Source organism: Coffea arabica, chromosome 5c, assembly GCF_036785885.1.
Source record: "Coffea arabica cultivar ET-39 chromosome 5c, Coffea Arabica ET-39 HiFi, whole genome shotgun sequence".
NCBI classification, from domain to species: domain Eukaryota; kingdom Viridiplantae; phylum Streptophyta; class Magnoliopsida; order Gentianales; family Rubiaceae; genus Coffea; species Coffea arabica.
Window position 1 is genome coordinate 34,039,093 of NC_092319.1, and position 26,473 is coordinate 34,065,565.

General features: G+C 35.2%; 2 protein-coding genes across 3 annotated transcripts; both read right to left on the reverse strand.

The window, feature by feature from the left end:
* Positions 1-12,206: 12,206 nt before the first annotated feature.
* LOC113688900 (L-idonate 5-dehydrogenase-like) lies at positions 12,207-14,808 on the reverse strand. Of its 2 annotated transcripts, XM_027206721.2 has the most exons (6): positions 14,497-14,808; positions 13,941-14,008; positions 13,568-13,804; positions 13,066-13,356; positions 12,772-12,959; positions 12,207-12,666 (listed from the first exon to the last, which is right to left on the reverse strand). In XM_027206721.2, the coding sequence occupies exons 1-6, from the start codon at positions 14,600-14,602 to the stop codon at positions 12,474-12,476; spliced, it is 1,083 nt and encodes a 360-aa protein (XP_027062522.1). In that variant the 5' UTR covers positions 14,603-14,808; the 3' UTR covers positions 12,207-12,473. The 2 variants fall into 2 exon arrangements, with proteins under 2 accessions (XP_027062522.1, XP_071906880.1); XM_072050779.1 differs by lacking the exon at positions 13,941-14,008 and having other exon boundaries at positions 14,497-14,801.
* Positions 14,809-16,680: 1,872 nt separating this feature from the next.
* Positions 16,681-18,741, reverse strand: LOC113689302 (zinc finger BED domain-containing protein RICESLEEPER 1-like). Its single transcript, XM_027207093.2, has 3 exons — positions 18,517-18,741; positions 17,514-17,731; positions 16,681-17,413 (listed from the first exon to the last, which is right to left on the reverse strand). The coding sequence occupies exons 1-3, from the start codon at positions 18,739-18,741 to the stop codon at positions 16,681-16,683; spliced, it is 1,176 nt and encodes a 391-aa protein (XP_027062894.2).
* Between the last annotated feature and the right edge of the window lie 7,732 nt (positions 18,742-26,473).

Consider the following 26,473-nt stretch of genomic DNA (forward strand, 5'->3'; position numbering starts at 1 on the left):
TATCACACCGATTCGGGTGGGAGGTACCTCTCATGTCGACTCAGAACCATAAATAATGATTGGTAATTGTACATGAATATGTTTAACTCGTGAGCTCTTAGCGAATAGTATGTACCACACCGATCCGGGTGGGAGGTACCTTTCATGTCGTCTCAGAACCATAAACCTTTCTAAGTCGATTGGAGCGATGTCTCATCGACCACTGAGCGATAGTATGTACCACACCAATTCGGGTGGGAGATACCATAAACGTATAATCGATCACTGAGCGATAGTATGTACCACACCAATTTGGGTGGGAGGTACCTCTCATTCGACTCAGAACTATGAGCAAAGCATAAGTCAATTGGAACGATGTCTCATCGACCACTGAGCGATAGTATGTACCACACCAATTCGGGTGGGAGGTACCTCTCATTCGACTCAGGACCATAAACGTATAATCGATCACTGAGCGATAGTATGTACCACACCGATTTGGGTGGGAGGTACCTCTCATTCGACTCAGAATCATAAATGGAATAAGTAAAGTTCTACGGACTATTGGATAGGACTTTGGTAAAACAAATGGAAGTGAGCTTCAAAGAGCTCCTGTACCCTTCTGGAATGTATCTTGTGAATATTCGGGATTTACTTGAATGTTATTGCTTTATCTCTCATGTCAGCTTTATTGTTACTTGAATTACCTGCTTGTATGTTTTTTTTCTTTTCTTGGCCTCACGAGCATCCGCTCACCCCGTTAGACTTGCTTTCTTTAACAGGAGATGAAATTGAAGGAATTATGGAGAGGTCAACTTGATGGCCTTTGATTAGAAGTTTGAAAGTATTCATTTGGACAATTTTGGAAGCTGTATATTTTAGGATGGTACAATATTTTTGGTAGTTTTGATGTAAGACTTGAACATTTAGTAAGGAATTGACCTTTCTCTATATTTTCGACTTCTACTATCGACTGGTTATTTTAAGTTTGACTTAAATTTGTACCGAGTCCTGGCGAGAGTTGGACTGGCGTCCCGCGGATACCCTGAGGTTCGCCCTTGGGAGAAGTGGGGGCATCACAGTTGGTATCAGAGCTAAGCAGGCGTCCCACGGACACCCTCGAGTTCACCCTTGGGAGAAGTGGGGGCGTCACAGGTACACTCACCAGTTCTAACAAACCACTTCAAACGTTTTCATCCCAAGGTAGGGTTTTGATCACCGTGAAACCCTAAAAAAACCAAAGTAAAACAATTGAAATTTCCACATCCAAAACTAAGTAAACGGAATGCACAAATGAGGCTCGACTACTAGTCGTATGCCTATTCAAATGACTACAAATACAAAGAGATAAAGGTGTGGTTTCGGAGTAAAATTATAGCAATTGGTTCTACAACATGAACAACCCTCAAAACCCTATATTTCTATCAAAATTAACTCACACTTGAAGGAACCAAACGATTTAATAATTGGACAGCACCTCCCCTTAAATTCTCTATTTTTCCATCCTACACTCAACACCAAACTCATCTCAAATCAACCACAATTCCATATACAAATCATAGGCTATAAAACATACCTTTCGGCATAATATACGATTCTTATAGCATTTCGAAGCCAATACATATACCTACAGTTCTTATGAACACGTCCAAAGCCAAATCATACATTTTCATGGTCAAAAATCGAAATCTCAGAGAGGACAGAAAACTATCCGTGAAACAAGGCTTGTGGGCAGTCAAGTGTATTTCGGTCATTTCATAATCTACAGTGCTCCGATTGAGCTGAAATTTTGTAGGCAGCTATTAACACCATTTTCTACAACTTTCATGTTTTGAGCGAGAGCTGATTCAGCCTCTAACATAAATGAATATACAGTGCAAAAACAGGGCAGATTACTACCAATTAGAAACCCTAATCTGAAATTCACACACCTAAGCTGAAATTTTCTTTGGGCAAGTTAAACTAGCCTATAAAATCTCAAAATATCCCATAACAAAGCTATCAAACAGTGGCCAACTATTGAACATCACATGAGGGCAGAAATTTTACTCTAAAACTGAAAATTACCATAATACTACTTTAAACCAAGAAATCTCTCTCAAAACTACGTATTTAACAACTATAAACCACTACTATACAATTATTAGAAGTAAAAGAGGGGTTCTTGAAAAGTTACCTTAGAAATACTAGAAAGATGATAACTTTGTACTTCCCCCTCAAAAATCACTCCACCAACACCTCTAATCCTCCCTAGCTAGCACTTTGTATGGAGTACTTTGTGATTTAATCAGTTGGAACTCAAGATTGAGACAAGAAATTGAAGAGAAGGATGAAGTTTCTCTTTGGTTTTTTCCTCTCCCTTTGTTCGGCCAAGCCAAGAAGAAATGAAGAGGGTTTTTGGTAAAAATTGGTTAATTAAAAGGTAAGATGGTCTTGAGTCAAAGTCCAACTTCCAATGATTTTGTAACAAATGGTACTTTAGGGTTTCAATCTCATCCTTTTGTCTACCAATACTAATTAATATAGCTAACCTCTAATCATCTCCTAACACCTTGTAAAATAAAATTCCTTTAAAAATTTCAACTAATCGCCAAAATTTTTATCACACTTAGCGCACTAGCGGGTCCTACGTCTATAATGCACTTCAAACTTATCATGAACTAACTTATACTAGAAAAATTATTTAAACCTATACTCACTTATAAAAATCTTTGAAAATTTAATATAGTAAAGTAAAATAAAGGAAATGCATGCAAAAATAAAATAAAATAAAATAAAATAACTTAGGGGAGTTTTACGGGTCCTCACAGATCACGAGTCATGTGTTTTAAACACTCACTATCAATGAACCACTTTAACTTTTTGGTGGTTTTCTTTAAGCATATATACACATAAATTCACGAAATAATATGTGGTATCTTTTCATTTTTGAGTCCATGAGAGTTAGTACTACTTCTAACCATCCACACAGATCTCATGTCTCTCCATACATTTTTTCTAACATAAAAATCATTTTTCATATGTCCAAATTGACAACAATAATTACATACAATGTTAGTGTCCTTCACACAAGTAGATTTGATAAATTTAGTTCCTCTTCTTCTATAAACAGTAAACTCATTTGCACCAAGAGTAAATTTTTCTTTTTGTGTTTGAGAAAAATTTTGCTTTTCACCTTGGAGGAACTCGTTCAAATCATCCATTCTTTTTTTAAAATCATTATGTTTTATCTTAATCTTTTCACAAAGTTTTGCTTTATCATCAAATTTCTTTTGCAAATCCATATCAACCTTAAGCTTTTTCCAAGTCATTATTTTTCTTTTTCAATCTTTCATTTTCTTGAAAAAGTTTTGAGTTTTCATAAAGTAATGCATTGATTTTTATTTTCAAATCTTTATTTTTTGCATAAGAATCTTTCAAATTTTCATGCAACTTTACAACAAACAATTCAAGATCATTATCATGTTCATCATCATTTTCAAGAAAGGAATTGCATGTTGATTTCTCATCATCACCTATGGCCATGAAGGCCATTTGAGCGGATTCCTTTTCTTCTTCAATCTCTCCATCAGAGTTGCATTCATTTCATGTGATTTAGAAGTTATTGAATCTTTGTCTCCTTTCTCCTTTGCCTTCCTTCTTCTTTTTCATGGGACATTCATTCATGTAATGTCCAAATTTGTCACATTTATAGCATTTTTCTCCTTACTTTTTGTTAGTCTCTTGCTTCCCCTTTCGTCTTTGGTAGTTGAGTTGTTTAGGATTGCTGTTGTTAGATCCTCCTCTTCTAAATCTCCTCCTCCTAAAGATTCTCTTGAACCTTTTGATGAGGAATGCCAAATCATTATCATCAACTTCAACATCTTCACCATCGAAAGAGAATGAGTCATCCTTCTCTTGAGAAACTTTTAATGTAATGCTCCTTTTCATCCCTGCATCTTCTTTTTCTTGAATCTTGGATTTGAGTTTTAATTCATAAGAGGTTAGAGAATTTATAAGTAATTCCATAGACATGGTACTCAAATCTTTGGCTTCTTCAATGGTCGTCACCTTATTATCTCAATCTTTGGATAAAACATTTAAAATCTTCCTATTTTTCTCACTTAAGATATATTCCTTACCTAACACTTTTAAATCCTTAATAATGTCATTGAACTTACAATACATCTTATATATGCTTTCATGAGGTTCCATCTTAAAGGATTTGTATTTAATGACCAAAAGAGAATTCGTTTCCTCTCTCACACTATCACTACCCTCATTTATCTCCTTCTATTTGTCCCAAATCTCCTTAGCCGTTTTACAACCTTTGACCCAAGTTGACTCATTTGCATTTAATGCATTGTACAAAATATTCATGACTTTTGCATTCAATGTGAGATTATCTTGTCTTGGTCGGTCAATTCTTGCCTATTTTTGGGTCTAGGTCTAGTAGTAGCTGCATCTATGGTAGGGGCCTCATAGGGTCTCTTATTTACTATATATCACAACTCAATATCTATCGATTGTAGAAATATCTCCATTCTATCCTTCCAACTCACATAGTTTACCCCATTGAACATAGGAGATCTAGTGATGGATTAACCCTCTAAAAATAATGCATTATTGGTTGCCATGGATCACTCCTAAACCGATTGAGTTTAGCCTCCAGGAGACCAAATTCTAATACTAATTGTAAGGTCCAAGTGCAACATAAGAGGGGGGTTGAATTAGGTTGATTAAAATCGTAAATTGGTTTATGGAAAATGAAGTATAATTTAAATTTACCAAGTTTTCGAGGTGATCAAACACTTACATGAAGGACAATCGATAGAGAGTAAATAAGCGATAGCAATGAAAGCTTAAATAAATAAATGAAAAAGAAAGTGCAAACTAAATGAACTACCAAGTTGCTCCCAACTTGAAATCCAATTCTTCACTAGAAAGTGTCTTCAATTTGATGAACACCAAATTGTACAAGGAAGGATCTCCTTTTGCTCACTCCAAACACTTCTTGGTTGAGTCAAAAGATTTTACTACAATGTTTGTAAACCCTCACTAAGCTACACACTTGAGTACCTACTCACAATTGAAAAGCTATATTTTTTATCTACTACACAAAGAGTATAATAAAAATTAGGTGAGTATTTTTGTTCAAAATCACTCTTGGAAGATTGTATTCAATGTGTAATTCAATATCTAACAACTTCAGATTTAACGGTATTTATGTGTCCAAAAAGTATTTTTTTTTCTTCTCCAATGGTCAACCGTTAAATGCAGAAGAAATTAGCCATTGGGAGTATCGGACATCTGGTGCACTTCTGTGCATCCGCTAGAGTTTATCAATACCTATTGGACAGCCCATGAAGTTTGTGCATTCCAACATGTCCTTCCTCTGATAGAGATCATAGAGCAAAACATTTTTCTTCAATTTTATTGAACAGCTGATCCAGGTGATTTGCATCCGACATTTCTGTCCGATAGTTTCTCTTGACTATTGGACGTCTTACAGTTTTGCGGAATGTCCAACAGCTTTAGTCTGAAACTTTCTCGATAATTATCGGATGTTCAATCTAACGATGTGTGCATCTGATAAACTCAGCAGCGTTTTGCTCCTTTTGGTATAAGTCTTTGCTTCTTTTGTTTGCACTGGACACCTATTTTGGACAATTTCTTAGGCAAAATCATTAGTCTAAATCATCAATTTGTTTGGTTATCATCAAAATCAGGGATTAAGTTCAACACCAGTTACATTTCAAAGTTGCATGACGAGTATTTTTTCTGAATTGATTGAGAATTGCATTGAAATTTTTATGAATGATTTTACTATCATCCCAATTCTTTTGATCACTTGTCTAAAGTTTTGAAATGTTGCATTGACACAAACTTGGTTTTGAATTATGAAAAATGCCATTTCGTGGTCCAACAAGGCATAGCTCTAGGACATGACATGGTTCCGTTGCTGGGACTTCTCCAAATATGAACAACCACTATGAAGGTTATTACAAAGGATGCCTTATTCGATGTTGGAGATGAATGCGAAATGGCTTTTGACAAGTTGATTCGGCACCAATTATACAATCATCAAATTGGGACATGCCTTTTGAATTATGTGTGACACAAGCCAATATGCTGTAGGAGCTGTACTTCGGCAGAGAAATGGAAATAACAATCACATTGTTTACTATACATCAAAGACGCTAAATTCTACCCAATGCAACTATTTTACCATAGAGAAGGAGCTTTTAGCTATAGTGTTTGCTGTCGGTAAGCTTTGATCATATTTGTTAGGGTTTAAAGTAATAGTTTTTTTTTATCATGTAGTCATCAGGTACCTATTGGTGAAGAAAGAATCCAAGCCAAGACTCATATGATGGATTCTATTGTTGCAAGAGTTTGATCTAGAAATCAAGGACCGAAAAGGAGCTGATAATTCTGTGACAAATCATTTGAGCAGACTTATGTCCGAGGAAGGACCATTTCCAATTAAGGAACCCTGGTTTGATGATATTGTGAATTTTCTAGTTACTGGAATGTTACCTCATGATATGACTAAGGCAAAGAAAGACAAGATAAAAAATGATTTTAACTATTACATATGGGATGAACCATACCTATGGAAAATAGGTTCTAATTAGATTATTCACAGCCTAATAAAGAAATTCATTCCATACTTGCCTATTGTCATAACAATGCATGTGGTCGAGATTTTGGTCCTAAAAGGAAAGCTAGAAAAAATTTAGACAGTGGATTTTATTGGGAAACTCTTTTTTAGGATGCTTATAAATTTTACAAGAGTTGTGAAAAATGTCAAAGGGTTGGTAATTTATTCCATAGGAATGAAATGCATCAAACTCCTATTTTATATTGTGAGATATTTGATGTATGGGGAATGGATTTTATGGAACCCTTTCTTAGCTCTTTTGGCTTTGTTTATACATTGCTGCTTGTGGATTTTGTTTTGAAATGGGCAGAAGCAAAAGCTACTCATACTAACAATTCTAAGGTTGTTGTAGGATTTCTCAAGTCTAACATTTTCAGTAGGTTTGGAATTCCAAGAGCCATAATTAGTGATCAAGGTAGTACCCATTTTACAACTGAATTATTGGAGCACTAATGCAAAAATATGGCGTACATCATCGAGTAGCACAACATATCATCCACAGACCAACAAGCATGCTAAAGTTTCAAATCGGGAAAGTAAGAATATCTTGGAAAAAATGGTTAAACCTAATCGAAAGAACTCGAGTTTGTGATTGGAGGGTGCACTTTGGGCATGCCGAATAGCATACAAAACTCCATTTGAAATGTTACCTTACATGTTGGTATATGGTAAGTGGTGTCATTTGCCAGTTGAAATTGAACATCGTGCTTTTTTGGGTAGTTAAGCAGTGTAATTTAAATGCTAGCAAGGTTGAAGCAGAAAGGAAGTTACAACTCCAAGAGTTAGAAGCTTATAATAATGTATAAAAAGGAGATTGAGTTAGAAGCTTATAATAATGTATAAAAACCGGACTAAGTACTTTCATGACAAGTTATTATATTGCAAGTAATTTTTTATTGGTCAAAAGGTATTGCTCTCTAACTCAAGGTTGAACTTTATGCCAGGTAAATTAAAATCTAGATCGATTGGGCCATTTGTTGTATGAATATTTTTCATCATATTGTTATTGAAATTCAAAGTATAGAGACTAACAATTAAGGTGAATGGTCATAGACTTGCGCCTTTAATTGAAGATTTTGTTGCCTATACTATGAGGAGATTCAACTGATTGATCCAATTTACCAGGAAGATTGATGCACAAAGAGTTAGACCAGCCAAAGACGTAAAAGAAAGGTGCTACTTGAGAGGCAATCCAAGCGTTTATATTTAATTTTTGATTCATTTTGTGGTTTTCTACATGTCAAAAAATTTAGGTTTATTTCATTTCTTTTCGGCAGAGGACGTTTTATTGTAGGTTGCAGGTGTACTCTGTGATGAGTGGAAGAGCCATTTTTTACTCACAATTTCATAGGTTGAAGACTTTCCCTTATAAGACGTGCCCACACCTAATTTTGTGTAGTATTTTAGAGCATGAACAGCATCTCCAGAACACTGTCATATAAGGCGTGCACACGTCTTATGTTTAGTTTTGAATTTGAGATAAAACATGCCCACACCTTAGTTTCATATGGTTTCCTAGCAACATGGAAAGATTTTCCAGAACACTCCATTCAACAGCACGTGCCCACGCTCTATGTTCAGTTTGAATTGGAGATTTTAAAAATTGAATGATCAGAAGAGTCCTACTTGTACACTGCTGCCACGCCTTAGAAACAAAAGTATTTTGAAAAAAAAAACAGAAACATTTTATCTTATTTTATCGAAAAAGGAGATTAAAGTGACAGAATTTTGTTGGCATTGGAGGATGAATGGTAATGCATAATCTATATTGTTCATCTTGCGGATTATTCACAAGCTAAGCACAGTAACTCTCTTGAAATGTAATAGAAGACTTTAATCAATAATTTTTTTTTCCCGTGGCCCTGCACTCCAACCTTATTCTTCTCAGCTTATTACTCGTTTTGGGAGTTCTATAATTGTAAAGGTACATTCCTTCATTAATAAAGGACAATGGAAGTGCCTTGGGGTAGGAGATTTACATTTCAAGTGCACAACTTAATCAACTTAATACCTCTAACCGTGGAAAAACCTAAGTACATCCAGATAAATATGGTAAGCTGGATTTTGGGTTCTGGGAAATGTACAATTTGTAATCTAAGGTGAAGGGGCCTCCTAGACATGGTGAAAATGTTGAGTGAAAAAGGCTGGTTTGGTAAAAAAAAAAAAAAAAAAAAATTATGTTCCTAGATTTAATTTTAATTATTACTTTGGTTATATTGTGGTAGAAGACTACTTATTAGAGATTGATTAAGAAGTTAGGGCTATAAGACTTACACTCTCCGCTTGCATTGTCACATATATGATGAAGCAATAGATCGTTTTTTTTTCTTATTATGCCCCCCATTAGCACTCTCGTCTTTATCGTTGGAATGACAAGTTAAAGTGGTTGAGTAGGGATTGGAATCATTCTTGTTTTGTTGGACAGCTAAGAACAATTTTAACTAAACCCCGGCAATCTTAGTGAAGTATGACAAAAGATTGCTGTAACTTTTTATTTTTCGATAGTTATACGTCTTGTTTCCTACCTCTAAGTGTACTCAGACATAAAGGAATGAAAGTTCTGAAAACCTTGCCTTTGGACTTTACTTTGGTTTTAGACCATCTCTTCTCTCCTCTATGGTATTTATTATAGTATCCTTTTGCCAACCAAGATTGTAGTTATTTCGTTGTTAACCTATAAATGCATGTTATAATAGTTTATGTTTGTGCAATCATTTGTTCAACTTCTAGGAAGTTATGAAAGTTGTGACAAACTAATACTTAAGTTTGTCATTTCTTCTTTATATACCATGTTATATCTACTTTTTCTTGGACTAGGATTTCTTTCCCCACTTCGCTGTTGATTTCTAAGTAATAGCTGATAAGGAAGATGATTTAAACTTTTTTTATCCTAAGCGATTTCAGGTTGAGCTTGTAATCAGGGGAGAGAAGATGACGGTAGCATATGACATTATTATTTCAGGAGACAGATGAAAATGCCTAAATGGTAATTATTGTCTTAAGGATGTTTTGTTGATAGTATAGGCTGCTTCTTCCTATGGCACCAAATTGGCCTTTCTATTACGGACGTGCACTTCGTGTGGATGATGTTGGGTTAACATGAACTATGTTAAGTTCATTTTTTTTTCCCTAAAAGGTAGTGATCCGGTGGTGAATACATGCATAAATAGAAAACTAGCTATCATAAATTTGATGACAGGGGATTAGGTTGGTTTGATGAAAAGGTTTAGGACTTTATGCTCTTTCTCGATGATAAGCTTTGTTAGTTTTTGCTTAGGCTTTTATGTTTTTTTTTTAAATTATTTTTAATTGATAGTTCTGGTGTTTTTTATGTTTAATATTTCCTCATCCAAAGGAAGATTACTCCTGCTTCAATAGTGGCTTTTTTTTCGGTTTTGGTATTTCTTTCATAGAAATAAACTTCCAGAGCTTTTGTTGTGTTTGACTGAATTCTCAATTTCGCTTATTCATATGATTTGGATTTTAACCTACCCCTTTTTTTTTGGATATATTGCCAAGAAAATTAAAATAAATGATAAAACTGAAAATAATGCAGTTATTAATCATGTGAAAGTCATATTATGTGTTATTAATAATTTATGTGTTATTAATAATTGTCAATCATGTTTATATTAAATATGTTCTTCCATTTAGAAAAAATGCTATTGATAATCGTCAATCATTTTTGTCTTTAACTGTGTTCTTCTACTCGCAAAATTATTGAATCTTTATGCTCTACATAATTCTTGCTTTCTATAGTGCCTGGGAATAATTTTTTTATAGTGAAACTTGATAATGTATTTGCAATATTTTAGGAGTGAGTGGAAGACAATAAGTTGCACGCTGCCTGATACATCAACTGCTGAGTCCTATGTATTATTTATGGACTATATTCGATATGTATCTTATTCACTTACTAACCAGTGGCGAAAAATGAAAATAATAAAAAAAAAATCTACAAATATTATGTACAGGATGATGAATAAAATATTCACCAGAGAAAGGGATGGGAAGCACCATGATTATGTAATTGTACCTGATTATTATTTGGGTACAATTTGCCGATGAATAGTTAAATACTCAATTGATAATTAAATTTTTAATTAGTAGTTCTGGCTGAGAATCACATTTACTTGGAATTGTTTGCTGCCGCTATATTGAAGAGAAATGTCATGTTTAAAATAATACAGGAATTAACCCTGACATTAAAAGGTTCCGCTTTTTCCATTTTTTTGTTTTAAGTTCCCATATTGTGAATTTGTTGGCTTTGGTTGGTTTCTTTATGGCTTTGAAAAAAGTAATAGTTTGGAAGGTTGGAGTGGCATTCTTCGACTCCGCAAAAATAAACGGCTCTGCACACTTGGGAACAATCTTTGGCTTTTCCTTACTTTTTGTCAATGATTGTATCCAAGACTTCTTTATTTTATTTTTTTTTGTGCTGTTTTTGGCTTCTAAGTGGTGTTTTAGATGGAATTGAAATAACCCCCAATTACTGAAATTAAGGGTATAGACAATTTGATAAACTAAAATTTGGTTTTCCCTAAAATATGAGATGATCAAATAAAGGACTACAATTTGGACTAGTCCTTGGAATCTATAAGCAGCATACTCCTCTATATGACGAACTACCTGAGAAACAATATACTTTAGGCTGTCAAAATTGGTCCTATGATAATTTTTGTGGAGATTATTGTCAACTCTTGGTAAGACATTGTGAATAAATTTTGCTCAGCTTTTAGTCTTAAGTTTTTAATTCGTAAGGAATCCTTAGATGTTTCTTTTGATACTGCCCATAGATATATAGTTGCATTACTACTTCTTGGTTGATTTTGGGTTGGCAAAGACACCCAGTCTATATTGCCCTACAAATGTGTTGATTTTATGCCAAGTACTTGGGAGTATTTGGTAAGTATAGAACACGCAATGAGTGCTGTTTTTTTTTTTTCCTTATCTTGATGCTTTGTTCTATGACAAAATATGTGTCATGTGCAATTTTCTAATACACTCTTCTTTGTAAATGTGAATGATGAAGAGTACGGGTAGCTCTAGCCTTGGATACTATTGGAGTTATGATTTTGAATTTTCTTCCCCTTTGTAAGATTTTTTAGCAGGGGAATTAGAAATAAATCCATTTTATATTTAGTCATTTATTTGTATTTACAATTAATTATCCTAATAAATCCATTTTCTTCTACTTTTATGGTTATGTCTTTTAATCTTTCAATACCAATTCAATTAGTTGAGATGCTATTTTGGATTAACGTAACTTTGTAGAACTTATTTCCTGTTGTCAAGTAAAAGACTTTCATTAAACATTTGGACAACACATCATAGTTTTTTACACTAATTTTGATATTCCGTTTTGTTAAAATTGCTCTGATGTGTAACTGGGCATGACAGGGCATTCTGCAATTATCCGCCGTGCAATGGTGATTTAGAATTGATGACGAAAAAATCTATTGTCAAAGCTAGACAAGCATTTACAGATGGAGATCTGATTGTACCTTTCTTGCCTCATGTTGTAAGGTAAAACTAGCATTTTCCTGGCAACGCCTGGTGACCTTTTTCAAGCCATGGATAGTGCTTATTTCACAATCGAGAAGGACGTTTCTTGCACATATTACCAATATTACAAATTGTATCCTAATTTACAGCAAGATCTTTGAAGGCAATTGCAACTCTGATAGCAACTTCAATATCTTAATCGCAGAAATCTGCTGTTATTTATTTAGCACACAGAAAAGGGAAGGACATTCAGATAGATTTGGTGGCTGGCTGGCCATGAAGCCCTGGGGAAGAAAAGCCAGCCAGCTCTCTCAGTCTGACACTTTTAACGCACAATTTGTCAAAGCTATAGATTAAACATGACCTTGATGGCATTACCACCCCGGGCTGTGGTTTCAAATGCTTTCTCCACATCCTGCTGGCTAAAGCTAAATCTGTGAGTTATGAGAGGCTTCACATCTATCTTGCCAGTCCTTAAGAAGTCGATGCAAAGTGGCCACGTATTCCTGTACCTGAATATGCCTATAACATCAACTTCCCTGATCAATAGAGAACAACGACAATTATGGTCTGAATATCTAGAATATGAAAACCAGAAGCTTTAGAAAGGGAGCATCATGGAAACAGGAAAGTTATCAAGTTACCTTGCGGCAGCTGGAGTAAGAGGGATACTCATTTGGCTCTGGGCAAGCCCCACGAGGCATACTTTCCCGCCGGCACGAGTAGCACTCAGGGCAGTTGTCATGGTCTTATCCACACCAACACAATCAAAGCTGACATCAACACGGGCACCGATTGCGTTTTCAATCTGAATAACTTCATCCTGCACATCCTGAAACCACAGTATATTTGCATAAATTTAGACAATCTGGAAAAGCGAGACACAAATTAATTTATGAAATCTTATGTGTCAATGAAGTTGCACAGATGCTCAAAACCTCAATCTTCGTGGAAGCTAGGATTGTTCCATCTGCACCAAGCTTTTTGGCAAATGATAAGCGGCAATCATCTATGTCAACCATGACTATTTTGGGGGCTCCAAAAGCTCGAGCTGCCAGCATACTAACCAGACCTATTGGACCTGCTCCCACGATCAATACTTTAGTCTCTGGACCAATATTAGCACGCCGACAAGCATGGACTCCTACGCTCAAAGGTTCACACATCGCCCCTTCTTCTAAGCTTACATTATCGGGTAATTTGAAACACAAGTTCGCAGGATGGAGGACCTGGTTCAGCAAAGAAAAAGGAAATACATTCTACTGAATCGATGACAAATCAAATCTTCGACTATTAATAATCCAAGTTTCCCCGTCACTTTCAAGCTAAGCAGGGCAGAAGAGATAATTAAGCTCGATGAATCTCTAGTTTCAGCAATTGAATTAACTTGAATAGGATTAGGATTCAAGATTCAGAACAAAAATGCTATGCTGAAGTTACCATAGTGGCTAGAGAACCATTAGTTGGAGGAGAGCCAAAGAATTTCATTTCTGAGCAGAGATTATAGCGGCCAACCCTGCAAGAATTGCATCTCCCGCAACTAATGCCTGGTTCCAAAGCAACACGATCGCCCACAGTGAGAGACTTCACTTGGCTGCCTACTTCTTCTACGACACCAGCGCATTCATGCCCGATTACCATAGGCTTTTTTACCACAAAATTTGCGCACCTCATGTGCTGGATGGAACACACGACGAGAGTAACCATACTATCAGCTTTTAATAATGTTAAGGCGAAGCACCAAAAAATGCAGTAGTCACCGTTATATACTAGCATATGTTTAAACTTCCAAAACTTGAACTGTGTGGTTTACCTTGAAGTGATGGACATCACTTCCGCAAATCCCAACCGCTTTGATGCGAATTTTGGCGTCATGAGGGCCTAAATTCCGTAACTAAACCAGTGAACTCACATGAAAATAATAGATTGTTTTATGCTCAATTGACAGTACTCATCATTTTCTTATATAGATTGAATTGCTTTTTTCATAGCCATCGATAGTTGTGGGAAGTATGCAATAGCTTTATATATCAAGAGCAGAACGCAGTCAGTCACTGGGCTACCTAATGGAACCACTAAATCTTGTTAGATGATGCTTCATGCTATCACGTGAAGAGCGATGACCTCAAACAGTAGAAACAAATTGTATAATTTTGTAATTCACAATTAATATTTCAACTTGATTTATTAACTCTGGTACTAAAATTTGAGAGGACAACTTTGAGGTGACGAAGAATTTCTGAGTAGTGAGACAGTTCCGACAACTATGATGCAGTGGATCAGGAAATAATACAATGATAACTCAAGATAATACAAATTTCAAGACATTACCAAATAAAAAACTGAGAGAAGAAGGAAGAAGAAATTACCAAGTGGCGGGAGAGTGTAAGGTTGAATTCGAAGCGTTTTTATCCCGACAAGCCAAGCTGCCATGTTTTCTTTTCCATCTTCTTCGGTCTTGTTTTCACGAGACATTGGATCTCGTTCTCTTTGTGTACTAAGTATACACAAGGTTCTTGATGGTGGTGGTGGTGCTGATCAAGCTTATCAAGTTTATCATTTGAACTCTCATTCTTGTCGATACTCGTCCTGGATTTAGCTTTTGTACGTTTCTTCTTACTTTACCCGCTGGATTTAGCTTTTCTCTATACTAGTCATCCATTCCTTTTCTCCGCTCCGCTGATAGAATAGTGCATATGCCAAGTAAGCAAATCTTGGTCCCAAGGGCAACCATTTCTCTGCTTCTACATTGACTTAATGCACTTGCTGACTGGGATACCATTTTGGACGTTGATTATATGGTGGAAAGTGGGATGAACTTCCCACCATGGGCAGAGCTACTACAATCGCTACAACTCAATGTGGGAGCATTGTCCAAGCCGTGTGGGTCCAACTAAGTTAAGGCAACCGGCTATAGTAAGTAAATTATGTAGCAGAAAAATAAAAACTGTGGGGCTTTCTAAAGGATAACAAGAAATGTAGATATACATTAGACTCAATTGATAAATTAATCATCATCTATATTGTTGAACCATGCGAATTAAATTAACCTTTTGTGATCATTATCACTATCATTAGTATTTATCAGTTAATAGTAATGGATGTTTTTGTTGAAACCCATAGAGTGTTTATAACTAAAAATATAGATATAGGTTTATATTTTTTTTCCCTACTTTTTTTCTAAATTTTTTTCACTCTTTTTTAACTTTTTATTTTTAATTAAAAATATCAATTACATTGGTGAGTAAATATTGACTTCCTATTAAAATAATAGTCAATCACAAAATGAGCCTATGATATCCATCAACTCATTCCAATTAAGTATTAAACTTAATCAAACGAAAAGTATCACTATGAATAATTTTGAAACTCATTCCTGGAGGAACCTACCTAACAAATGCCTTCTAAGTACATGAAACAAATTGACTTATGCTAAACTTGATTGATGGCACAATTTGTGTAGACAAATTTTTTTTGTGAAAATTCATGAAATATGCGATGCAATCCCCAAAGCATGATCAATTGTAAGTAAAGAAAAAGAAAAATCAATGAATGATTGCCTAACTGATTCTCATGTTAATACCTAAATATTTTTTTAAATCTAGTAATATTTCATTAGTTGACACCTGTCACAATCATCATTTGTATCATGGTACAAATTTTCTTTGGTTATTTACCAATGTAATATGTTTTAATTTTTATTACAATGAAACCTTATTACTCATGTTTAAACAATATAGGGGGACTTCAACTCCTACATGCACATATCCAAAAATTTAATTTTCATCAAATTTTTAATAACATTTTTGTTGATAATACTAACATTTACCGCTTTCGTTAATTGCCATATAATGTAATCACATCTAAATTTCTAATTCTTCCATTTATCATTACACTCCACTTAATTAACTTATCTTTCTACAATATTTATGAGTCATTAATTTTTTCGTTTCAAGTACAAAATGGTAGCACTATATTTAAAAAGTTCACTATTTTCTTTATTCCCAATCCTCTTTTCTTTCATGTTTCTTTGATACCATTCAATTGTCCAAGAGTTAAAAACACTTTCTTGGGTGAAAACAACTTGTGAATGATGCAACTTTTGAACGAAATCAGCTTGGGAAATCAGCATGTGAATGAATCAGCTTGCACCTTGCAACATCAACAGCCACCAAATCAGGTTGTGAATGATTCAGGAAGTTCAACTTCCTCAAATGTGATTGATTCGACCGCATCAAGTGATTCCTACAAAACAAAAGTATGAAAGTTATAAAATTCTTGAAAATCAGATATAATGAAACTGTAACAACAACAAAAACCTCCAATCAATTACTTATGCGAGACTTATTCTTTAGGCCATGAAGACTGCGGATCCAATCGTTGCCGCAAAGCAACATTTGCACCGTCTCAACTGACATAGAAGCTCATTGATCATCAATTACTCTACCTCCGGCGCTAAAGGTAGATTCTGAAGGCACAGTTGTAACAGGAACGGAGAGTATATCGGCAACCATCCTCGACAAGATAGGAAATCTCAATCTTTCCCCTTTCCACTAAGCCAAAACATCCAGATTCGCATTTGCATCACAAGCATACCTACTTTCCTCTAAATAAACAACCAAATCTGATTTTTCTGGTGGAGCCCTGTTAATTTCACTAACATGCATGTGAAACTTTTCTTTACCAGTTAAAATGGCTGGTCCAATTATTTTACTAGCTTTCTTACTAGAAGAACTAGAACCTTCATTTTGTCTCCTTTTTACAACCTGCCTCTGTTGTTGTTCAGAATGGGAAACAATGTGACAATCAATATATTCATTGTAAAACTCATAAAGAATGTCTCTAATTTCAGCCACGAATCTAGGAGTTGCATCCTCACCATAAATCACCAGAAAAGCATGATTAATAAGAAACATTTTGTATCTCGGATCCAAAATTGCACCCAAAGATAGCAGCACATTACTTTTCCCCCAATACTTATCAAATTTAGTAGACATACTTCCAGCCATAGCTCGAATATGCTCATAAGGGTCAAGAGCTTTTTTATTTAAAAGCTCTTTAATCCTATAGAGCTCCACAAGAAAAATGTTAGCTGTTGGATACTCGGATCCAGAAATCATATCAGTGATTTCATGAAATATTCCTAGAAATTTGCACACTTCTTCCACTTTCATCCACTCAAAATTAGTAGGAACATGGTGAAATCTGGAGTCAATGTCTGCATATCTTGGAAAGACATCCTTGAACTCTAAACCCAAAGCTAACATCAAATATGTGATATTCCACCTTGTTGGACAGTCCAAAATTAGCTTTCTAGAGGGCAACTGAAGCTGTTTTTTTAATTTTAGCAAATTCAAGAAGCCTAGATTCAGAATTGTTTAAGTACTTTATCCATTCTCTAACAACATCAATCACACTACCAAGTTGACCAAGACCATCTTGCACTAAGAGATTAAGTATATGTGCACAACATCTAACATGAAAAAAATTTTCTCCAATATTTAATCTCTTTCTTAGAGAAAAATCCTCTCTAAGTCTCCTAATGCACATATCATTGTATGAAACATTATCAACAATTATGCTTGAAACCTTATTCTCAATCCCCTAATCAATAAAGCACTTACTTAGAGCATCAGCTATAATAACTCCAGTATGAGGAGGAGGAACATTGCAAAAATTCAACACACGCTTTTGTAACACCCAATTAGAATCAACAAAATGACCAGTCACAACCATATATTGAATTTTTTTTACCAGATTTTCACAAATTTGTGGTAATACTATTCCTACCAGCACCTTTCAACAATGATTCACAACCATATATTGAATTTTTTTTACCAGATTTCCACAAAATTGTGGTAATACTATTCCTACCAGCATCTTTCAACAATGATTCAACAAAATGACCAGTCACAACCATATATTGAATTTTTTTTACCTGATTTCCACAAATTTGTGGTAATACTATTCCTTTTTCAATTGTATAAGTACTAATGCAATCTTCCTTTACAGTCTACCGATTAATCTTTTTATAAAATGGAGAAGCCGCTTTCATGAATTTGTTGAAAACTACATGATCCATCATAGAAAAGGTGTGCTCATGTGCAAGAATCATATGTGATGCAAGCTCTCTTATCTTGGCAAGATCATACGAGAAATTTGTAATGGAAGTGAACCATCACTTAGGCCTTCGGTGAATGATAGCACTTGTTGCTTCTGTTTGTTTTGCTCCCCAATGGCCAGCTTTCTTTGTAGGCAAGAATTCAAGTGTCTCTTGTGCTAAGATGTGGCTCCGGTTGCACTCTTGGCAAAAAGTTCCTTGCAATGGTTGCACTTCACTTTGACTGTCCCATTATCTAGCACTACTGTTGTCATTTCATCCCATATACTGGATTTCTTCTTCCTTTGCTTTTCTCAAAAGGACTAACTCCTTCATCTCCATCTACTTTCTGTCCTCCTTCATTGCTCTCATCTTCTATCATTTCTATCTCTTCTTCACTCATCTCATCAGCTTTTCCTTTGTTATAGTTCAATTGTTCCACGTCTTCATTATTTTGCTCCATCACAGGACTTGATGATGAACCTTGAAATGAATTGAATGGAGAGCTGTACATTCCTTAATCAAAACACATTCAATAACCAATACAGATTCTGATTAGCCAAAATAGAAATTTAGAATAACATTTCTAAGAAATAAGGTACAAAAGTAATAAAATAGATTCCAAGAAATAATCTCCTTTCAAGCCAGTTTTAACATTTCTTTAACTTGTTCCTATCTCAATTCTCAAGCTTACATCCAGATTAATGAAATAACAGAGAAAAACTCTTAAAAATGGCAATCCAAACAAAAAGTTAGTTTTGTTGAAATGAAGAAACTAAAATGAAGAAAGTTTTCTTGAATTTATATTTGCCTTGCAGAATCTTCTAGGTTCAAGTATGCTTTCACTGTCAAGCTAAATCAAAAGTGCAGAACAGGAAGAAATATCACATGCTAAAGAAAAGAAGATGACTAGCTCTGTTAAAGTTTTGTCCGCTATTTGTTATATGGTTTAAGACCACAAGATTCTCAATTAAAGTATTTTACTTATATGTATACATATAGGGTTTATACAAGGATACATACTTACATATATATGTATATACACTGGTTACAGCTGCCTTTACCTAATTACCATGGTTATAGGTTGAAATTTTAAAAGCAACAAAAAATATGCAATGGGGCAAAGGCTTGATTACTTTGACCAAGTTTAAGACTTGGTCAAGGCCCCACCAGAAAAGGCAACTCGAGTGCAAGAATATCCTTTCCAGGATAACTCCATTTAGCATTTGTTATTTGTTTGCCCACATTACACTCAAACTATGAAGCAAAAATATTTTACCACGTCTATCCGTTCCCCTTATATACTAACATTCATGTGAATGCTCCACGTATGATCATATCATCTAATCTAATAAAAGCAGTCGATTTTACCCAGCAGCAGTAATCTATCCATCTATCTGCGAGTAACCACCGCCACCTATGTATGTACAGAGTACCATTTCCAGTGATGATAGCAAGCAATTTGATGAGAAACAAGAAAAATGAACAAAGACAATTTCAAAAAGGCCCAGGTGCAGAAGCCTCAAATGATGATAGTAGCAGCAATGCACCGAGGATTTAATCATATAATCATGTTGATCATAGGAATTACACAAAGCATAGACTTGGCTCATCCATATTTACAGTAGAGAGTGGAGTGACATTCCATTTAATGGGGACTACAATTCACTTACATATCCCATGATACCAACTTTCATCACAATTATATAATAATAATAATAATAATAATAACTCGGAATAAGTTAAAAAAACACAATCTTCAGCTGTTGTTAGACTATCCGCTTAAGTACTACCCAGTCCCTTTGAATTTGAGCAGCAGCCCAAAAACACCCAATTCTTACTTGCACCCAAGACACAGAATCTACTACTCTCTTTTCCGTCTTCACCTTCCATCCAATCCAAGCCAAGCACCATTTTTGGTACTGCTCCTAACTATATATATTTGATACTGATAAAGCAATAATGCTTAGAAAAAAAAGCAAGAAATTTGATGTGACCCATTAGTTAAAACACAGAGATAAACCTAGAAGCAGGAAGCCATATGGGATACGGGGCTATCCACTATTAACCAAAACCCACACAGCCTCTTAAAACCAAAAATAAATTGCAATGACAAGAAATGGTTACCAGATTATGCAGCGAATCGGGATATGGTCGTAGACCCTAGCTCTACCGAGGTGGCTTCGTATGGCCACGGATTCACGAGAAGTGGTGGTGCGTCCCTAAACGGTGCTCGTAAACTCGGATTGAATGATGGCGGTGAGATGGCGGACGGATTGGTGATAGAGGTGAGATGATGGATGGAATGGTGAGTCGGTGACGGTGGTAAGAATGGAGAGTGCGGCTGCGGCTGCGGCTGTGGAACGGGAAAAGGAAAGACCGAAAGAGGAAAGAAAAAATTAGAGCTAGAAACGGGAGAATGAATTAGGTTAAAGTATCAAATACACAATGAAATGACGCTAATGCCCCTACTATTCAAGCCTGTCGAGCTTAAACGAGTCAAGCATAGCTCGGCTCGTCTATTAAACGAGTATCCAGTTGAACTCAAGCTCGGCTTGTTTCTTTCAATAAACGAGCCGATAAGGGCAATGAGCTGAGTCGAGCCCTTATCGAGCTGAGTCGAGCTCGGCTCGTGAGCTACCCGATTCGATTAACATCTCTAGTGAGCAGAACTGGTCACTTTCCACCATAGCCAAAACCCAAAAATTATGGTTTTCTACAATATGGTATAGATGTATCTACGGTTGATTCTATGGTAGAAAATGGGATGAACTTCCCAATGTGGGTAGAGCCACTACAATCACAACAACTCAATGTGGGACCATTGTCCAAGCCATGTGGGTCCAACTAAGTTAAGGCAACCAGTTGTAGTAAGTAAATTATGTAGCAGAGAAATAAAAAACTGTAGAGCTTTCTAAAGGATAACAATAAATGTAGATATACATTAGACTCAATTGATAAATTAATCATCATCGATTGTTGAACCATGCAAATTAAATTAACCTTTTGTGATCATTATCACTATCATTATTATTTATCAGTTAATAGTAATGGATTTTTTTGTTGTTGAAACCCATAGAGTGTTGTATAACTAAAAATACAAAATATAGGTTTTTTTTTTCCCCACTTTTTTCTAAATTCTTTTCACTCTTTTAATTTCTTCTAGTATTTTTAAAATTTTTATTTTTAATTAAAAATATCAGTTACATTGGTGAGTAAATATTGATTCCTTTTAAAATAATGGTCAATCACAAAATGATCCTATGATCTCCATCAACTCATTCCGATTAAGTATTAACCTTCATCAAATGACAAGTATCACTATGAATAATTTTGAAACTCATTCCTTGAGGAACCAATTTACCAAACACCTTCTAAGTACATGAAACAAATTGACTTATGCTAAACTTGATTGATGGCACAATTTGTGTAGATAAATTTTTTTTGTGAAAATTCATGAAATATGTAATGCAATCCCCAAATTCATGAAATTGTAAGTGAAGAAAAAGAATAGTTAATGAATGATTGGTGTTTAATATTATATTACTGCATATGATATGTTCTAGGTGTGTAGAAGTAATCAAAATTAGTTTTTGTAAAGGATATATATGATGTGGTGATTAGTTATTTGGTAATTAATTTCAATTGGCTAATTACTAACATAATTTAAGTTCATAGTTTCATTAGATTTAAAATTTAAAATTTGTATAGTTGTCATTCATCCAAAACTGATAATAAATATAATATCAATATATAGAATATTAATCGTTAAGCGAATCCCTTAACTTTCTTTTATTTTTTTGTCCCTCTCCTTCTTTCTCCTTATTCCGAAAATTCAAGCGAACTTTTCAATTGTGCCTAACTGAGCCTCATGTTAATACCTAAATCTTTTTTTAAATCTAGTAATATTTCATTAGTTGACACTTGTCGCAATCATCATTTGTATCATGGTACAAATTTTCTTTAGTTCTTTTGTTTTTGTTTTTGTTTTTATTTAAATAAAAAATTTATTTACTAATGCAATATGTTTTATTTTTTATTACAATGAAACATTATTACTCATTTTTAAACAATATGGGGGACTTCAACTCTTGCATGCGCATATTCAAAAATTTAATTTTCATCCAATTTCTAATTACATTTTTGTTCATAATACTAATATTTACCGCATTCGTTAATTGCCATATAATGTAATCACATCTAAATTTCTAATTCCTTGATTTATCTTTACATTCCACTTAATTAACTCGTCTTTCTACAAAACTTATGAGTCATTATTTTTTTCTTTTCAAGTACAAAATTGTAGCACTATATTTAAAAAGTTTACCATTTTCTTTATTCTTGGTCCGCCTTTTCTTTCTTGTTTCTTTGATGCCATTTATTTTTTATTTTTGGTGGGTCCCCTATATCTGGAGAGTTTCCAAAATATCTCCAATTATTGGGCCATTTTATGATGACCAAATTTGTAAAAGGGCTTCCCCTGTAATATCAAAAGTTTTTTTTTACCCAACACATGAATTGCATTCGTATTTGGTCCCACCAGCAACTGCCCTTTCCTGTTCATAGCATAGCTTTAGGCTGTCTCCCTCTACTCGGCCCTACCAAGCACTATTGGCCTTCTCATATTGGTTCTACCCACAATGAGCAGAACTGTTCACTTTCCACCATAGCCAAAACCATGTATCTACCATTTTTGTGGTAAAGTTCTGACCATCCAATGGCAGGTGGACAGACAAGAGAGAATGGAAATCGAAGTTGTGTGAAGTGGTTTCGAGCACGAAGTCCAAAATGGTGAGAGATGAAGGGGCCCACAATAGCGGTTAAATAGAACACCAGGAAAAGAGAAGTGACAGGTTGGTTTGATGTAGGAAAGGACATGGAATTGAGGGTGTGTAAGAAGATGTCAGTTCAATGTATGGACGGGGAAATAAATCTGTTTTGAGAAAACCTGGTATGGAAAGGATGCAAAGATCTTAAGTGGCAGTTGGAGGAAATGATGGTGGCAGTCCAAGATTTAAAAGGCTTAAGGGGCAGCTAAAGCAATTGAAGGGGGCAGAGTGAAATAGGAATGAATTCCTAGCAACCAAATTAAAGGCATTTTTTTAAGTATACTTACATATGTATGTAACCAAAAAATTTAATGGGTCATGTAATACAATAGTCTATAAAATGGAAGGGCAAATGTGTACAAAGGATGATGTAGAGGAAAGAAGTAGGATCAATGACGAAGGCAGGAAAGACAGGAAAAGAATAAAGGCACGCAGGAGTGGCATGGAGAACATAGGAGTCAGGCGAGCAAACAAGTTACAAAAGTGAAGTTGTCATGCAAAGTGTAGAAAATGGAAAAATTGAATGTTGATGACATGGATGTAGGTGTTGGTCGTGATTAGTGGAAAAAGAAATGGGAAAAGTGAAAAATGGAAATGGAATTACCGGATCAGTAGAAATGTATTGAAATGGATGGATTGTTGAGAAAATGAAAAGAAAGATTAGTCGATTAGAGTGCAGTTTTTTTTTTTTTTGTCGAACTAAATGATATTTCTAAATAGATGTATGGTACGAGATTTGATTTTTGTACTATTATGTTGTACAGAGTACCAATGTGGCATACGAAAGGTAGCAGTTGAGTGATGTTAGACCACCAAATTATTGATGTTAATTACATCTTGTAATATAGTTGAAGTGATCGTGGTGGAGAAGTTTTCTTAAATTTTCAGTGGGCTTGAAATTGGAATTAGAACATTGCACATGACTATAAACGTAATTGAATTAGCCGAAATGGAAAGATATGCTTAAGTAGAATAAAAAATTTATGGTTGAGGGGTCGATGTTGTGACTGCCCCATCTTCCCTTAAGGTGAACCAAAGAGATTAGCGGACTACCTGCCCAACTCTCACCAGGACTAACGGTGCAGTTAAACACGATCTAAAACGTTCCGGAAAAATAAAAGCACGCTCAAAATATACAAAATTGCAAGATAGCAAAACGAAAATCAAAACCGCCAATGAATAGTAGGTGCCATGTCATATAACTCGGGAAACATTTCCAAACCAAATAGGATACATGAACAGGGTTAAACAGTGTTATACACATACGTTTGTAATTTACGAAAAAAAAAGGAAGATAATTAGATCAAAATACATTTAGGGTTTTCCAACTATCGAGGAGCTTTACAAAAATATATTAAAACTAGCTCAACTCGTGCTTCAAACCATCATAGTCCCCCAAAGTGGTTCCCTGTAAGAAAAACAAAATTTAATGGAGTGAATTTACGCCCAGTGAGATACTTTCACTCAAGCAAAGAAGTTCAATTATGCATGGAGTCGATCGATCACAAATCATTCAAAAAGAAAGCTAAATAAAGTCACATATCAATAACAATGGTAAAAGGATACAGACGGCTCTCAAGAGCCTCTTTCCTCGCTCGCCATACTTGATCGTATCTCATTGACCCTCCGTCAATGTACAAAGGGTAACCAAACGTAGACTCCACTTTACTTCCATTCCTTCCACCCAACATACCCCTACCAGGCCCGAACTCCAAACAGTAGAAATTGGCAATACTCGAGTATACCGGAATCGAGAGTCTCATACTACAAGATTCCATATAAACAGTCCCCATGGCTTGTCAATTTTCTCGACCAAACCCTTGCCGGCTCGATACAATTGACAACCAATGGGGTTGAGCTCAGTGACAATAGTAATGATAGTTGGATATTCTTCCAAACGACCCCAGTTCAAGTATGTTCGTGTATCATTCAAGTAACATAGTAAACAGTCATATAAGACATAAAGGGTGAGAGTGATCAAGTACACCCTCACCTCAATCAATGTCAATAATGCAAATAAGCAGTCAAGTCATTGATTCCAAGTGTAACAAAGCCACATAGTAACAATAAAGTGAGTAGTACACTCACCAAGCAAGCAAATGAAATTTCATACACTTCCGCCCAAAGAGCATCTTGAATCACCGTCTTGCCCTAAACCATGCAAACAAGCACAATGAGACTTGAATACGAGTCATAAATCGAATCCACATACCACTAAAGTAAAATCATATGGAACGTATAAGTGCAAAATCAAACTAAGACATGTGCGGAAACGAAGTTTGGGTTGGAAAACAAAAGGCAGATTTGCTGTTGCTTAGCGGAATTAACACAACTGAAGCTACCCTTGTCGGATTGAGGTATAATTTACACCGTTTCGAAGCTAAGAGAAAGGGCTACAATGTTGAAGAAGGCCACTCAGTCCAGTTTGCAATGTATCTAGGTCAAATTTACCAAAACAACTCCAAATTTTCCAGTTCGAAGTTTACTATGAAATACAACCAGCAGTCCTGATTCATTCAATCATATCTCAGCACATACGACTCCAATTCAAGTGATTCCAAAGCCATCTGAAAGGTAAGATACCAGGCTATAAATGTTAAGAAGACATCGACAATCAAATCAGTAGTATTCCCAGTCAAACTAACCAATTACCACAGCTGATTATTAGTTTCGGGTAGAAACAGGGCAGCAGGGGTATTTCAGTCTTTTCATAAGCTACGTTACTCCGATTGGCCTGAAATTTTGCAAGAAACTATAAAACATCATTCTCTACAACGTTCATGTTTTAAGTTAAGGCTAATTCGGCCTCTAATTAGGTCCAACAGTACTGGGCAGAACAGGAAAAAATTGAAACCCTAATCTGCAATTTTCTGCACAAAGTGGAAATTTTCCGCAATTCGCTACAATTTATGCACTATAGTTTCATTCTAGACTATCCCAAGCCATCATCCATGGCCACACACTATCAAACATATAAAAACATAAAAAATCAAGAATAAATATAAAATTCACCAAACTCAATTAAAAGTCATAAAATATCACCTAAAACCATCTCTTTAACTCATACAAGCCACAAATTTACCATTATCAAGAACAAAAGAGAGGTTCCTTAGCTACTCACCTTGTAACTCAAGAGAAGAAGCAACTAAGCACCACTTTCTTCCAAACCACTTCCAACAACAACCTCACAAACACTAAACTAAGGGTTTTTATGGAGAAATTGAAAGTTTAAACGTTGATTTGCTAGATTGAGCAAGATTGGAGCAAGAAATTTGAGAGCTTTTCCTTTCTTTTCTTCCTTATGAGGGCCGGCCACTATAAGCTTGAAATGAAGATGATTTTGGGTCAATTTTTGGTTTAATTGGTAAAGTAGTGAATAGTAGTCAAAGGTAAGATTAAATCACCAAGTGACACTTG

Excerpts from the sequence above, each read along its gene's own strand:
- LOC113688900 (XM_027206721.2), bottom strand. The coding sequence starts at position 14,602 with ATGTCTCGTGAAAACAAGACCGAAGAAGATGGAAAAGAAAACATGGCA. Across the intron at positions 13,357-13,567 it reads ATGGTTCTCTAGCCACTATG|GTCCTCCATCCTGCGAACTT; the intron begins GTAACTTCAGCA and ends TTGCTGAACCAG. Across the intron at positions 12,960-13,065 it reads TAGCTTCCACGAAGATTGAG|GATGTGCAGGATGAAGTTAT; the intron begins GTTTTGAGCATC and ends CTGTGGTTTCAG.
- LOC113689302 (XM_027207093.2), bottom strand. The coding sequence starts at position 18,741 with ATGTACAGCTCTCCATTCAATTCATTTCAAGGTTCATCATCAAGTCCT. Across the intron at positions 17,732-18,516 it reads GCAAAGGAAGAAGAAATCCA|GGGATTGAGAATAAGGTTTC; the intron begins GTATATGGGATG and ends TTTATTGATTAG. Across the intron at positions 17,414-17,513 it reads GTTGTTAGAGAATGGATAAA|GTGGAATATCACATATTTGA; the intron begins GTACTTAAACAA and ends CTGTCCAACAAG.